The sequence below is a fragment of the Quercus robur genome, chromosome 2 (assembly GCF_932294415.1).
Source record: "Quercus robur chromosome 2, dhQueRobu3.1, whole genome shotgun sequence".
In the NCBI taxonomy this organism is placed as follows: domain Eukaryota; kingdom Viridiplantae; phylum Streptophyta; class Magnoliopsida; order Fagales; family Fagaceae; genus Quercus; species Quercus robur.
In genome coordinates this window covers 55,133,105-55,149,813 of record NC_065535.1, presented here as the reverse complement: position 1 = coordinate 55,149,813, position 16,709 = coordinate 55,133,105, and the positions used below count along the sequence as shown (strand labels likewise).

General features: G+C 34.8%; 2 protein-coding genes across 4 annotated transcripts; one reads left to right on the top strand and one right to left on the bottom strand.

Moving 5' to 3' along the window:
• The first annotated feature begins 245 nt into the window (after positions 1-245).
• LOC126714057 (uncharacterized) lies at positions 246-5,877 on the top strand. 3 transcript variants are annotated; one of them, XM_050414046.1, is made up of 4 exons: positions 246-488; positions 1,794-1,894; positions 4,229-4,310; positions 5,498-5,877. In XM_050414046.1, the coding sequence occupies exons 1-4, from the start codon at positions 447-449 to the stop codon at positions 5,540-5,542; spliced, it is 270 nt and encodes an 89-aa protein (XP_050270003.1). In that variant the 5' UTR covers positions 246-446; the 3' UTR covers positions 5,543-5,877. The 3 variants fall into 3 exon arrangements, with proteins under 3 accessions (XP_050270003.1, XP_050270005.1, XP_050270004.1); XM_050414048.1 differs by having other exon boundaries at positions 4,429-5,877; XM_050414047.1 differs by having other exon boundaries at positions 4,229-5,877.
• Positions 5,878-12,059: 6,182 nt separating this feature from the next.
• LOC126700723 (probable transcription factor At5g28040) lies at positions 12,060-12,866 on the bottom strand. The gene has a single exon (XM_050398919.1). The coding sequence runs from the start codon at positions 12,864-12,866 to the stop codon at positions 12,060-12,062; it is 807 nt and encodes a 268-aa protein (XP_050254876.1).
• Between the last annotated feature and the right edge of the window lie 3,843 nt (positions 12,867-16,709).

Genomic DNA, 16,709 nt, shown 5'->3' with positions numbered 1-16,709 from the left:
TAGACTAAAAATAAAAAATAGCCTTACCAGGGGCACTTAAATAATATCAATATATTAAGATATTTTCATGAACCTTTTATGTAATATTATTAATTTAAATAATAAAAATAAAATTAGCAACGGCTGGATTGGAAGCAAAATCAACAATTTTTTTTTTTCTTCATCAAGAGTATGACTAATGTTTTAAATAAAAATATTTACGAGTTTGCATGTCACAATAAAAAATTAAAAAAAAAAAACTTAAAATCGGGCCTATCACTTCTGAAATCTATATCTGAATTCTTGGCAGAACAGAACAGAGAGAAACCCTACCTTGTTTCTTCAACAGCATTGAGAGAGAGACAGAGAGAAGTCAAAGTTATTGTCTTGTTTGTTTGTTTGTTTTTTTTTTTTTTTTTTTTTTTTTTTTTTTTTAATTTTTTCCTGGTGAAAAGCAAGGAACTCAAATGGCCAAGCGCGAGCTTTCCAGCACCCTGAGGAACTTGAAGGTAAAACAAGATTTTTTAAAACTTGCACCTTTTGCTGTATTTTATAGACAGTCCGTAGTGCACTAGCTTCTATAAAATTGCAAACTTTTGGAAATTTCACTCGAGATTTGAAGTGGGTTTTGCTTAAATTTATCTGGACATTCTTTAGTTTTTGATGTTTGAGATAGAATTCAAGCACTGTGCTGTAAACCTATTGAATGCTCGAAAATGTGTGAAAACACATGAGCTATTTAGACCTCAAATTAAATTTACAGCTCGATTGATTTTACTTTAACTTAATACTAAGTGCGAAATTGAGTAAATGCGAGCGGATAAACAAACAAACTATTCTAACGCATAAACATTATAACTCAGCAGTAAAAAGAAAGGTAAAAGAGTAGGGAAGAAGAATGCAAATACAAGATAACAGGCTAATGTGTTATCGAAGAGGAAACCGAAGAATTCGGCGAAAAACCTCCTCGCCACCCTCCAAGCGGTAATCGATCCACTAGACAATCAGTTGGAATACATGGGTTAGCAAGAGACCCTCTAAGCCTAATCTACCCGATGTACCTAAGCCCTCCAGGCTTCTACTCCAACAAGGTTTCTTGGAACTGTGTTTTGTCTAACTCTCTAGATCCCGCAACAAGCTCTATGTTGCATTTGTCATCCTTGTCTTCCAATGCTTCCTAGCAGCATCAAAACCTCACTGAACACTCTGAAAATGTGTGGTAAGTATTTGGGCTATCAACCTCTCAATGATATGGAAATGGAGAAGTAGGAGTTGAGGAAAATCTACAAGCAATTGTGTAGAGGATTGTGGGTATAATAATCTTTAACTCTCAAGGTTTGTGGCTAGAGTTTTCTCTCTAAAGTACTCCTCAACTTTTGTGGGTAATGTGGGTATATATAGTGTGGGTATAGAAAGTGTGTATCAGATAGCATAGTCTGACAAAACAAAATATGTCACGAGTGTCTTATAGGAAGGCTTACCTGCGAGCTACTCGCGAAACACAACTATCTCCATCTGTCTTGACTCTTCGCATTCCAGTCATGTGCGGGGCACATGCATCATTTCGCGAAATGCTTAGTCGCGAGCTACCTGCGAGAACTCTTCTGTCTTCAATTGCTTGTGTCTTCACACACTCTCTCTCTATCACACAACCCTTACAATTAAATCCCACAATAAATACAGGGTACAAAAGATTGAGTAAAATTACAATCAAATTTGGTACGAAATAAAAGACAACAAAACACATAGTTGTAAATTACAACTTTACACCTATGTTCTTCTTATATGAGGTATTGTTTTATTCATTTTTATAGTTCATGCAAAGGGCAGCACTGAGAGAAGAAAATACCGAGAAAGATGAAGATGTCAAGCCTGATGGGAATTTCTGTTCCCCTAGTACCTTTAATAGAAAGTGGTAGTTTTCTGCCTTCTTTCTTCTTTGCTCTGATTTATATAAAGAATTTCTCTATTTTTTTTCTTCTTCTTGAGTTTTTGTTGGATGTGCATCTGTGGATTTATTTCAGTTCATATGTGCATAAAACTTTGCTTGACTTAGCATTGAAGTACAGATTGTGTTTTGCATTGTTTCCTTTTCTTGAACTGTACTTATAATATGGTTTCTGAAATCTTGAATGATTATAGGATTTGTGGTTGCTGGTTGTGTAATATGGACTTGATCTGTTTGATATTTGCACTTTAGCAGGGTTTTTTGGTGCCCTGTGGTTTCTCTAATTTGCTATACTTTGGAGGGAGCCATGCTTGCTTCACAAAAAGATGCCTTTAGCATTCATGTTTCAGATGCTGTAATTGGGACATTTTTAAGAGCTAAAACCAGAGGTCTTTGTGTTACCAATAACGATGTTTTGTATGCCCAACTAAGCCTCTTGACGTTGTACACTAGGGACCCTTATGGCAAAAACCAAACACATATGTTGGTGCAGAGGCCATATGCATTGTACATTTAGGATTCATAATGTCTGATGCAGTGACTCTGTCTTCTGTTTTAGAGGCTTGCCATGATATTGAGCATATAGACAAACACAGCATGTTAGATTATATAGTTGAAGTGATCATGATGAATTGAACCCAATATGTGATCACACAACAGCATAAATATCCACAAGAAATTTGCTTCAATTTGTCAATATGCTTGTTCAATTCTCATTACAATCTATAGGCTGTATAGGTGAGATATCTTTGCTAGTTGACAACCCTATCTTGCACCACTTTCTGGAAGGTTGTATCAGGCATATAAGTTCAATTACAGCTAGAAGCTTAGAGAAAAAAGCTGAAGAAAAATTAGATATAAAATTATAGATTGTCTTGACTTCTGAATCAACTTTTGTTTTCTGAATTCTCAAACCATATGGGCAGTCTCAATTAGAAGTTTTGTATGTTACAAATGTTTCTATGGGGCTAGATTATGTGGATATGTGGGTTACAAATATAATTAACCTTGATATACATAAGTTGCTAGAAAAAAACTCTCATTGTGTAACATAGAGTGATAGAGATATTGATGAGAATGTTAATTTTCCATTAACTCTTCTTGGCAGTTCTGTCTTATTTCAGGGAAGCAGCACCTGCTTTCACCTTTTGTTTTAACATTAGGAGCATCCATAATGTCTAAAATTATAAAGAGATGTCATTTCATTTCTCAACTAGTAAAAAGATGAAGTTGATAGCTAGGGCTCTTTTTTCATGGGTTCAAAACGGGAAAATTCATACATGAACATGTTCAGAAATTTCAATCTCTACTAATACTTATTAAAAAAAAAATAGTGATCTCCAGTACTTAATCACTGACAAAATTCTCTGGTTTATATTCTTAAAGTTGTTATTATTTAAGATGTGTACACCCACATCTATGGATGGTACCGCAATTTCTTAGTATTTTTGTGACATTTGTAGTCTTTTCAACTAGAGTTTCTATATAACATATTGGTTGAGCTCTTTGTGGATGGTGTAGAACAACCATAAGAAAGAAATTGCTTGGTGTTGGGCTAATAAAATCACTCAGATGACTTTTGAATGATATAGGTTAAGTTCAATTTCATAATAATGTTCTTGAGATTGCTATGGACACATGTTACAGCAATGCAGACTTTGAATGGCCCTGTGGTATCCATTTGAGCTTTTAATGTTATAGAAAAAGAGCAATTTGATTACCTTTTTTTTAAAGAGAAAAAATAGGGTTTGGAATGTAGTTCCATTGTGTGTCATGTGGAACATTTGGAAGGAAAGAAATAGGAGGTCATTTGAGCCACGCACGCTTTCTGTTGAGAGAATAAAGTTTGCATTTGTCAGTTCTTTATTTTCATGGATGTTATTAGATGAGTGTTGGCCTTCAATTATTTGTAACTTTCTGCATTCATTGTATTTTTTTCCTTGGATTTCTCTCTTTCAATCATTGTATAACGATTTTTTATTAATATAAAATTTCTTATTATTAAAAAAGGCTTGGTGACTGACATGAAAGATGTACAGTACCCTTAGTAAAGCAAGAGCATCCTGTTTACCCATGTTTCAGGGCTTCATCTTCTGTAAAAATCATTTTGATGTCTTGTTTATCCTTTAATATTTGACACTTAAATGGAAACTTGGATATAATTATATAAACAATGGATTCTGTGGAAAATAGAACAACTGCAACTACCTGCTAGAAGTGCTCCATTTGCTTCTATTTTCGAACATAATTTTGTTTGTATTTTGACTTGTTTCATTTTGATGGCTGTCTGTATAATTGCAGCGTGGTCATAATGGAAGGTGATCCAAATCCTAGAGCAATTAAAGGCCGCATGTCATTTCAAAGTTTTAATCCTTCTATTGATGTAAGTATAAAGGTCAAGTGACCTAAAATTTACAATGACTATTCCCCTCCTCTGCTTCTCTTTTGGCTTCTGTTCTCCTCATGCAAAGCCTTATCATGGTAAAAACTGAATGAAGCAGCATTAAACCCAGTGTCTGCCCCTTCTACTGGCAGTCAAAGTGGAGGAATATCTTTGAGGTAGGTTAACTTCTCAAATTATCTTATGTTTTTGTTATTTCTACAATTATGTAGCAAAAATGAGTACTGACCTGCTGTTGAACAACTCATTTTTGAAGTTTAGAGATTATTATCATAAAAAAATTTAAATTTTGCTCTAAACTGGGTTGAGAAAACTGTTTCAACACTCTGTCAATGCATGCTGCATCTCTGCTACACTTGAGGTTGTCTATTCAATCCAAGAATTTGAATATTGAAATTTTGGTGATTATGTTACTGTTGCATATAATAGAAACTGGAGTGCCACTAAATTGGAAAACAATAATTCTTATTTGTGATGGAAGGCATAAAGCTTTGTTGAGTGAAGTTAGGATTGCTTGGTCATTCCATAAAACATATGAAAGAATCAATGAATCCAATTAGCATGCATCCCTTCTGAAAAATTGTAGATATTGAATAATTGCTCTGGTTTGTTGTGCAGTTGAAAAATGTGCCAATTTACTGTACCCAGTTTCAATAAATTTAAATACTTGTTTGTCTGTATATGATGACAGTTTCCCCCCTCAGAAGGCTGTACAGTTTTATTTAGGGATTGTATTTAGTCTGCATACTTTTTCCAAGTTTGGTATAATTTCATGGGTAATATATGGGTCTGATGATATTTGAGGATATATGTCTAATATTACCCATTTTAATTGTTATATAGAAAGTAGTTTCTTAAAAAGACTACATTTCTTGTTTTGGGTTCACAAGGGGACTGGGGAGAATTTGATGCTGGCTATCTTCTGTACAACTTATTGATTAGATAAATTAGTCAATAGTAAGTAAAAATTGAATAGATCCATGCGGACAAATAGGTAATGAGGGGTGTGAAGATAAACTTATGACCATGTGCTTGCATGCATATCTGGAGAAAAAATGCATTTCCGAGTTGTTCTTATTTGCACTGACGACACATCTGATATTTTTCCTTTGATTTTACTTATCAAAAAAGAAAAAAAAAAAAAAATTTCTTTGATTTGGATTTTACAGAGAAAATGGATCATCAATGGATGGAGCAGAGAGTTTGAACACTAATAAATCAAGTTTTAAGGCCAATGGAGACCTTAAAAGAAAACAGTCTGAAGTAGCATCTGAAACACAATACCCAAATAAATCACCAAAATCCGTACAAGGTAATCAACAATCATCACCAAGTAATAGTAAAGGCTCCTTCAAGAAACCAAAAGGTTAAAAGCTGGACTGGAGTGTTCTTCGACTGTCAGTGTCATAACAAAAGAGGGTGAGCACTGAGCATATTTATGTTCACATACACAATTCTGTGAATTTCTTTTCAATTTGCTTTGAGATCCCAACATTTGAATCCATAATCTCCTCTTTGATTTTTTCTTAACCAGTAGTTAATTTTAGAAGGTGGAATTCAGTTCTTTTGGCTCTTTTCAGTCATTTTAGTGTTTAACTTTTTGGGTGTTATATAATATTTCCAGTTTTCCATCAATGGTACAGTCAAATGAATCAGATCTAGATGAACTGTACTAGTTTGTTCCATTACATCTCTAGTGCTTAACACCAACACAATTTTCACTTACACTTCCAATATATTTGAAGGTCAATCTTTCTAGTTTTGTGCTATTCCTAGTTTTCTAGCATATAACTTCTTCCTTTTTCCTTGTTTTTTTAAAAGAGCATCATACTCATGTGTATGGTTCTTCAAGATGGCTTGGAGATAATTTTAAATTTTCTTGCTTTGGATTTTGAAACCCTAATGTAGTTTTCTGGCAATTTGACTTGATATATATTAGCAGCATGGTGTGTTGGGATGATCAGCTAAACAGCTTGGTGTAGTTCTCAAAATTGGTTGTTCATTTTGTTGCTATGAATGAGGTCATCTTAAACCTTCCACAACTTTGTTCTTTTTTTCTAAAAGAAATCCTGACGGTGAATGTGCATCGTTTATGGAATTTGCCACTCCTGTTGCATCACTAAATGACATGAAAAACTGTTTTCAGTCTAAATTTTAAAGGTTACCCTTTGCATTATATCTTGCTTTTTTTTGCTCTTGAGCATGAGCATATATTGCTTAACCCGTCAAAGGTGAATGCTTTTGGATTATGCGGTAACTGGTTTTGATGGATGGGGTTAGTTGCCCGTAGATTTTTTTATTGCCTAGAGGCGAGTACAAATGACTCTTCTTTAGTAAGGTTCCCTATGTTGTGTGTGTGTTTCTAAATATATCTTTCATGGTATTAGCACATGACATATCTTGCATTGAGAAATAATTTACCATAGAGGAGGGTGGAAGGTTTTCCGGAATGGCATTTGAATGATAAAGCCTTTATTGACAATGTGGGAGATTAACATAGTTTTCCTGATCTATCATCATTTCCCACCTCATACCCAATTATTATTTATTTATTTTTGGGTAAGAAAGAGATATAGGGTTCCTGATGCAATTTGGATGGAGCTTGTTGGTCAGATCATCATATTTTATTGGTATTAGACTGGAAAAGGATGCAATTTGGATGGAGCTTGCTAGTCAGATTATCATATTTTATTAGGTGTTAGACGGGAAAAGAAGGCTATCAAACGAGCAAGTTGCTCTTAAAAAGACTAAATATGTCATAGCCTGTATTAGGATCCTCTTCATTTGAGATGGATGTATTTCATAGTGTGGATTAAACATTGCAAATTAGAAGGTATATTTAATCCCACATCTATGATAAAATGTTTATGTATGATACATTTTGACTTTTCACCGTATTCTTCACTTTTTTGAAGAGTTCCTGGTCTATATTGGGAGTTGTCTGAACCCAGCCCTCATTCTGAACATGCCACTGCTTGTAAATCTCTAGTCTTTCAACCCATTCCAAACCTTCACTCACAAGGCATATTGGCGTCAACCATGTCAAACAATGAAGAAACAAGTGGAAGATTGCACCCAGGAAGGTGGAAGAATAAATTTGGATTTATTCTTTTGACAAGCTTTTAGGAGAATTGTGTGTTATGTGTGACATCTTACCATGCACAAAAAAATCGTAGCATAAGAGAGAAGTAATTCGTTTGTGGAAAAGAAACTTTATTTAAAAAATCGATGGTGTGACAATGTAATTCGCTCATTTTAAAATTAATATAATAAATAGAATTTTAAAATCAATGGAATTGCTCTAAGAATTTTAGAAGTTTTTAATCCCTCAAGATTCGTTCCCATCTCTTTTACTAACTTAACAAAAATATCTTAGGGTTCGTTTGGATCAAGGAGGGAAGGAGGGGGAGGAAGTGGAAGGATATAAAATAAAGTTAGCTAAAAATAAATTAATTTTAAGTTAAATTTACTTTACTTTACTCCCTCTTTTTCCTTCTCAATCCAAACAAATCATTAGTTGAGCAAGGTTGAGATAGTCTGAATCTGCATGGTCATTGGCCCTTTTCTTTTCTTCAATATATGATTTTATTGAAAAAAAAAAAGAAAAATAAAAAAAGACAGTTGAGATTCAATCTGCTAGCCCAACGACTTTGGAAAATAATTTAAATGCAGTAACTGTACTGAAAAGTGATATACTAGACTACTATTAGTAGCCTCGTTTTAAAATATCCTAGTCTAGTAGTCTTTTTTTTTTCTTTAATGGTAGGTAAGGGTATTGTCATGGTCGTTGGTCCGCTTTCTAAAGTCTACTCCATTAATTAGTTCCGCAACTAGATGAGTTCTTTTAAAGTCAACCCTAATTATTCTACCTACTTCATCCTTTTGAGAAAAATTAAAAAAGTTATAAGGATGATTAAATAACGAAATGAGTGGAAAGGGCCTTCTTCTAAAAAAAAAAGTGGAAAGGGCCCATTCACAGGCACATCATTGCTGCTAAAACCAATTTCTCTTGTTATAAATTATTTACAAACCCTGGGTGTGACAAGCAGGTACAAAGTACAAATACAAACAACGTACTGAAAGTAAAGGTTTGTTGGGATGGAGCAAATGAAAATAACGAAATATCATACTTTTTTTTTTCGTTGGATAGTTAATAGGAAAGAATTAGGAGGTAATATCAATTCCATCTCATTTTTATTTTCCTCAAACGTTAAATTTGGGCTGAATAGAAGAGAAAAGAATGCCCTTAGCATTGGCATTGATGGAGTTGTATTGTCAAATTGCTATTTTTAGCACCATAAACAACAAATATTAAGCTACATCAATGGTGCCATTGTTAAAAATATTAACAAACTTGTTACGGTAAACTGCCATATTTGGTAGTCTATTGTAGCAACAAAGGGATAAAAAAAATTATTTGTTTATTCTTTGTCTCTCTCTTCTCTCATTAAAAAACCATTTTCTCTCTTCTCTCTCTGGTCGTCCCTCCCCTTTTTTTTTTTCTCCAACACCTCCCTCTTCTCTCCCTTGACTGAACCAAAACTTTCGTCTCTTCACTCTTGCCTTTGGGTTCCTTGAGATCGTCGTTTGGGTTCATGGTGGTGGGTCAGTGTAGGTTCGTACTATTTCTATTTCTCAACGTATCGAATCAGTCTCCTCTACACAAAAGGATTTTTGTGGCAAGCACATTAGATCTGTTTCATCAAGCTCCAATGACGATGAAAATGGTGATGATCCCAACAATGCCAATTCACCATCACAAAAATGTTGCAAGTTCTGACCAAGTGACTAGTTGTCCTTACCTAGCTGAAATTGAAGAGATGGCATGGCTTAGGTTCGTGGTGGTGGGTCAGTGTTGGTGTGGGTGGGTTCATGGTGGTGGGTCGGTGTTGGTGTGGGTGGGTTCGTCCTTTGCCTATGTCTCTCTCTTCGTTTTTAATATCAATGGTCGGGTTGTGTTGGTTTTGGATGTGGTGGTGTGGTTGGTGGGTTTGTGGTGGGTTACGATTGGGGAAGAAAGGTTTGGTGGGTTGGCTTGTGGTGGAAGAGAGAGAGACAGAGAGGAAGAGAGAGAAATAGATGAAGAATAAAGAAAGAATAAAAAATGATAAAAAAGAATATTTAAATGAAGTGCTAAAAAAAATAGAACTATTGATGTTGAGTGTATTATAAAGTGGTCTGTTAAAATAGATAAAGTGAGTTTTTAAGAAGCTAAAAGCTAAAAAATTTAGCTCCATCAATGCTAATGCTTATATTCCTAATTCCTATCTTGTTAAACATGTTCTTGAATTCTTAACCCACCCATTGCCTCATTCACATCACCACACAGAAAATGCATCCGCGGCAGTCACACAAAAAAAAAAAAAAAAAAAATTGTCACAGTTAGGAGTCAGGACTAATTATCTTATGAGCTCGCTAGTGGGCTCACAAGATAAAGATACCGCCTCCAAAGTTAGGTCTATGACCATTATGGTTCATGTGTGTGTGATTTATCTTTCACGTTTGTGCTTGCTTGGGTTTAATCCGTATGGATCTAATTTGGGTTTGTTTTAATTTTTAATTCCTTTCAATTCTATTATGAGTTATGACCCATAAAACAAAAGGTAAAGAAAAATTGTGCTAACTTCAACGGGATGTATCACCTATAACTTGTTCAATTAGCCCAATCCCAAACTAGGCCCTATGCGTAGGCCCAACTTTGACTTTTTCCACTTGGGCCATTTGCCCTCACCGGCTCCAGCCCTGATTTCCACCGTTGGGACTGAAAATGTTAAGTCTAATATTTAGGTCTTGTTTCTCTCTTAAAATCTTAAAATTTTGCTATGTAAATTTTTTCTCATGGAATGAAAGTGTATCTTTTAGTAAAGTAACTACATGATTGAATCTTAAGAGAAGAACTTAAAGAACAGTATCTAAGTTTTGTCTATCAGAAGGGAATAGTAGGAAAATTAGAAGGGAATAGTAGGAAAATTAGTGTTAGGCGTGTACTGTTCATGACAACGTAATAAAACCTTTTTAAAGAAGAGCCATATTCATCTCTAGCTCGTAAAAGTGTAAAACCTTTGTACAATTGACGCCACCACCTTTTTAAAGAAAAGCCATTTGGATTCATCTCTAGCTCCTAAAAGTGTAAAACTTTTGGACAATTGACCCCACCACCAAAACCAGTTGCAAAGGTAATCCACGGACATTCACCCATTTTTTAGGTCTTCTTTCTTTCCTTCTTTATTTTTATTTTTTTTTTAATATTTTTATTTTTATTTTTTTCCTTTCATGAAAATGGGATGAGAATGGTCAGGCTTGATGTGGGACATTAAGCTCAGATGATTTCGAGCTTATTTTCAGTCGTCGGCTCAATCTCATCGAATTTCATCTATTATTTTGACCTTCATTTAAAAATATATATATATAATGGGATGTCAAACAAAAGAAGAAAAGAAGAGGGAAGGTTGAACTCCGAGTTTCTTGGTTTATTTGGCCATTTTGATGATATATAAGCATAATAATAACAATGACAAGGTTAGATCTCATTTTCATTGATAGTTTTTTCTCCCCATTTTCCTGAGGGCACACAGGCGGCCCTGCCACTGCTCTCAGGAATGCAAGGTATTGAACCAAGGGGAAAACCAAAGGTATGATCTATGTTTAAGATGTTTAGCTATAGCAAATGAAGCATCTAAGTCAGACCCAACGATTGACTCTGGTTGTCCTTCTTGCAGATAGGCAATGTACCCTTTGATATAAGTCATTCTCTGTAAAATTTCCTCATGAAAATTCAAAGGATTCTATGGATTTTCAAACTACATGTTGCTAATGGTAAAAATCAATATTTCTTATGTAATTATCACCATGCTACACATTTCGACAAATAAAAGATAACGTGAATAGTGGTCAAATGACTGGATGGTGTATTGTTTTTGCAAGTTTAGTGCATTAACATCTTTTTCTCCATATTAAAATTGGCAGGTTAAATTCCAACATCTTGATCCCTCTTTCCTATTGAAAATGTCTTTGAATCGATGTTTTCATGCATCTCACTAAAAAAAATTACTAAAATTTTCAGACCAACCAAGCACACCTCATAAACAGAAGTTACAGAATTAAGAGGTTTAACAAAGGAACTAAGCTCATCCGGTTAGCACTTTACTACAGAACTATTCAAGAAATTGTGGTTCAAAATGGCCTCAATGTTGATTCTTCCCACATAAACCCTATAACATGCCTTAACTCTGAAGAACAAAATTACTTGTAATTCAAAGGGATTCACAACAACCCCCCCCTTTTTATCTTGTGTTTTAATTGTCTTAAAATACACATCGTTTGAGAATTTCACTCACAGTCACAGACTCAGTATATTTGAGAATCAATCAGTCAATTGCACAATCTGTTACAAAATTACAAAACATGTAACCGGATTTACGCACTGTACTACAATTTATCAGAACATGAAATAACAATGGATGATTGAAAATCCACTGTCTGGATTTTCTTCATTACAATTTCTGCCTCTCTATCTAAGATCAAATTAAAACCCTGCTCTAACACAAATCTCAAATTTCTCTTTGAATCAGAAATTGAAGTAAAATAAGCACGTTGATAAAATCAATCAAATACATTAATAAAGAGCAATATCCATTAACAAGATATCAACACAAAATGCTAAGACAACCTATCTACAATGACATGTACAAATCACCAAAACCCCCCCCAAAAAAAACACAAAACCGATACTCATTGCCTACGAAGAGAGTTGTCGAGAACCAACCTCAATCGGCGAGCGAAAACGTCCAATTCCGCCACCCTTTGCTCCTGCCACCGCCTCTCGAAGTCCATAGCTTTCGAAGAAGACTTATTATTGTCCGACAGAAGCAGCCCCCGGCGAAGGAGAACCGCCCGAACCTCCTTCAAACACTGATCAAACACATCCAACACGGCCTTTGCCCCCACAACGCCCATTCCCAAACCACCGCAAAACTCCTCGTTCTCCTCCTCATCATCATTATCATCGTCGGCAGTGGCATCATAGGATTGGATTTGGGGGCTCCAGAGGGACTTGGAGAGGTCGAAGAGAGCGCGATCGTGAGGGGAGAGCATGGAAGGGTTGAGGCCGCGGGCGAGTCTGGCGGAAATGACGCGGAACTTCTTTCGGAGGCGGCGGAGCTTCTCGGAGAGCTGGGATTTGGTGTAAGGCTGAGACATGGAATTGGAGAACTGGTCGAAGAAGAGGTGGAGGTCTTTGGGGAAGGAGAGACCCTGGGAATTGCAGTGGAGGAGGCCTTGGAGGAATCGGATTTCGTCGGGCTCGGTCCATATTCGGTGGAATTTGAATGGCGGCGTTTTGGCGGCGGCGGCGGCGGCGGAGCTTTCGTCGTCTCGTGGGGATTCGAGTTTGGGGGAGAGGAAATTAGGGTTAGGTTTAGAGGAAGAGGAGTCAGGGTGGTGGTGGTGGGGGGTTTTGCGTTTGATGGGGAGTTTGCGAGGAGAGGATTTGATGGAGAGCGGAGGGAGAGGTTGCGGGGTCGTTGGTGTTGAGTCCATGGCTTTGGGTGAAACCAGGGCTAGAGCTAGGCGCTCTCTGGGTGCGTCGCTTGTTGAGCGAGTCTATCACTTTTTGTTGTGTCTCGTGGTTTAATGGTTTAAGGGTGTACCTGCCCCTGGTTTTGTTTGTTAGGTGTTATTCAGAAGTTCTTATGCATCTATTTTGGGGATAACTTATTACTTAAAACTTTTAAATCTATATTTCTGAATTTTAGTATAACATGATTTGATGAAAGAATAGTGCTATATTTCAATCAATTTTCATCAAATATTTTTATATAATTATAGTTAAATTATGTACGGCCTCACTTACCATCTAATTTTTTATAAGAGTCTGTTTGGTTAAGTGATTTGAGCGCTTAAAAGTGTATTTTTAAAATCTAAAATGATGCTTCGCAACAACAACTCCTTGTAAATTTTTTACAAATGTTTATTTTAAACCCAAAATGTTTTTTTTTTTTTTTCGTAAAAGCTTATACAAGCACATCTTAAATTAACTATTTTAGTCCACATAAAGAGTTTTGTAACTTAATTGACATGCATCTCTCTTTGCACAAAGTGATAGGTGGTTTGACGAGGGGTTGGATTTGCTGAGTCCATTAAGGATTCCAAATTTGGTCAACTTACCTTTTTGGTAATGACCAATTGGGGGATGCCTTTCAATGTTGAATACTTTAATTATCCAACCTTGTTGTTTCCAATTATCCAACCAATCAATTAAGGGGGACGTTTCGACATCTCAAAGACACAATAACTCAAGGTAAATGCTCTAGTTTGACCAATTAGGTAATAAGTGACATGCATGTTAAAAATATAAGGGGAATTTTTTATTTTTACTATTATGTTTTGCAAACTTTGCACACAATGCTAAGCACACTGATTGAAATAAAGAGCTTTGTTGAGTAAAATATGGAATTCCAAATTTCCAATATTTAGAATGGTTTGCTGGACTCAAACGAGAGAGGAGTAGTTTTTATTTGGGTAAATTATATATTTGATCCTTATCTTTTACATCGTATTTTAATTTGGTTCATAACCTTTCAATTGTGTCAATTTGGTCCATAACATTTTAGTGTTGTATCATTTTAGTTCATGTCGTTATCTCTTGAATGGAAATTGTTGGCGTAGCAAACGGTCAAAATAAAAAATTAGTTTATTGTCATATTGATTGCCACCTCTAACATGTCAGAATAATCTTAAATTAAAAAAAGAAAGAAGTTAAGTGAGTAAATTTTGGGATCAAAATCCCTAACCCATGATTACCTTATGTTTTTTCTTTTTTCAAACCCTAATCAAATATTTTTGTTTGATAAGAAAGCTTCATGATTTCATTAAACAAGGGTAAACCTAAATTAAATCCAAAATCCCTGCATCCCTAAAATCCAAAATCCCCAACGGTGAGGATGACAACACCTTCTCCCTTACATTAGTGTCTTCTCCATCCAACAACACCTTCTCTATTCCAACGACACCAGGCCTTCTCCTTGCCAGTTTGTTTTCAACCAGTCCAAGCCATTCAAATTCTATCAGTACACAAACCCACCTGCTATTCTTACTCCTTTGCAATAATGGCGAGCCAATGAATAGTGGCCTTGGCAGTTGGCAAAGACATTCTTCCTCGTACTTAAAAAGTGCAGCACCTGCACTCCAAGCTAAAAAAAAGCATGTCTCCCCTACATAGAATACCCAAAAGATGAAAATATTATTATGAAATTAAAGAAGAACCCACGAGTTTCAAAAAACCATAAATAACAAAAAGAATGAAAGAAAGATAGATACAAGTTTTGATGTACATAGCATACTTGTATATGTAGATGTGTTCTCCAAGCAAAGAAGTTTTGGTTTAAGAGAAAGCATTAGACAAGTGGGTGGGTAGTCACCAGAGAACAAAAGGTTGAAGGGATGCCGACGGTGAAAACTGGGTGGAGATGTTATGGTGTTCTAATTTAGTTTAAGTATTTTTAAAATCTTAATGAATACTTTAAATTTGACATGTTATTATTTTATGTGTATTTTAGTATTTTAAAAAGCTGATGGGTATCGTGCCATATCAAGAGTTTGTAAAATATTTGTAAAATAGTTTGTGTTTGTAGTTACGTCAGCAATTTCCATCCAAGAGATAACGACAATGACTAAATCGACACAATATTGAAAAGTTAGACTTCGTTTGGGAGTTTAGAAGGGAAGGGAATGGAATGGAATAGAATGATCATAAGGGAATGGAAATGAATGGAATATATTTAAGTAAGGGAAAAAAAATGGAATGAAATGGAATTAAGTAACCTTGATCAGATGTTTTAAAATAAAAGAATGGAAATTAATGAAAATGAATGGAATGTAAGTAATCTTATTTGAGAGCAATATAAAGGGAATGGAATTGAATCATTTTATGACAATATTACTATTAAACTCTTATTTTAAAATAAAGAGTTGAATATATAGGGGTATTTTGGGAATTTTTATAAAAAAATCATTAAATCTAATTCCATTCCCTCCCATTCCTCTCAATTTCTGGGGGAATGAAAATTTGAGATTTTAAGGGAATAGAGAGGAATGAGTGTTTCTTTCTACCAATTTCATTCCCTCCTACTTAAACTCCCAAACAAGGGAAGAGAAGAATATTCTAAAATAATTCTTTTCATTCATTTCCATTCCATTCCCTTCCCTCCTTCCAAACGAAGTCTAGGGACTAAATTGACACAATTGAAAGGTTAGAGACCAAATTAAAATATGGTGTAAAGGATAGGGATCAAATATGTAGTTTACCTTTTTTATTTTAAGTCTCAATCTTTTAAAATGAGATATCATTGATTGGAAGAGTTTTCCTTTCTTCTTTATTTTTAAGGAATAGGAGACAAATGTACCTTACTATGATATCATGTACTCATAAAGGTGATCTGGGCCAAAGGTGATATTTTGTGTAATAATTGCATATAAATATCTTTATATTAGACTAATCACCTGTACTTTGCGCGTGTAATAATGCACTTCTTTATTATTATTATTATTACTAGTGTGTAGCCCCGTGCTACCGCACGGGAACAGATATATTATTAAACATGAGTTTTTTCATGTTTAAAAGGCTCAGTTAAGTCTAAATTCATATTATTAACCAAAAAATTTCATTAAAAAAACTTAGCAATATATATATATTTTACACAGAAAGATGAACTTTTGTGACAATATTTATCCAAAAGATCCATTCACGCTTTTGAATCTTCAATCTCTATTGGTGATTGAAATTTTCGCAGCTTAAAAAATTTAAAATTAAAAAAAAAAAAAAAACCCTTAGAGTTGTACTCATTTTGTAGTTTTACGATGGGTCATTTTGTAACATGATGGGCATTTGTGTGAAGAAAAAACCTCTAAAGTTCCATGGCTGATAAAAGAAATTCTCTCCAATCTCTTTTTATAGAGAGAGGAGTTTGTGCGTGTTTTTATACATCCTTCATAGTTGTATTATCACGAAGCAGGTCCAGTGGATTTAGATTGGTACTATCGATTCCCAAAACATGAGTGTTTAATGTGTTATTAATTTCATCTCATTGGCTTTTGCACATGATAGCAAAATTAAAAATAATTAGATTGTACACGTGTATAGTAAAATTGGACGCAATTGGAATGATAATATATAATAGTAACAACAATAGGAAAATTCAAATAAAATTTTGAATTAAATTATAACAATCTGAATAAAAAATTCTAGTAGAAAGATAGGGTGGAGTGATCCACTCCAAGAGGGCGACCAAACTTGCGTAAATATAGAATAATAAATCTCTCTTCGGAAAATTTACATTGTTCATAGCCTTTACCTTCATTGAACATTTTAAAAACATAGTGACT

Bases quoted from the DNA above. Each gene is read 5' to 3' on its own strand.
- LOC126714057 (XM_050414046.1), top strand. From the start codon at position 447: ATGGCCAAGCGCGAGCTTTCCAGCACCCTGAGGAACTTGAAG. The intron at 489-1,793 runs GTAAAACAAGAT...TCATTTTTATAG, and splicing joins GCACCCTGAGGAACTTGAAG to TTCATGCAAAGGGCAGCACT. The intron at 4,311-5,497 runs GTAAGTATAAAG...TGGATTTTACAG, and splicing joins GTTTTAATCCTTCTATTGAT to AGAAAATGGATCATCAATGG.
- LOC126700723 (XM_050398919.1), bottom strand. From the start codon at position 12,866: ATGGACTCAACACCAACGACCCCGCAACCTCTCCCTCCGCTCTCCATC.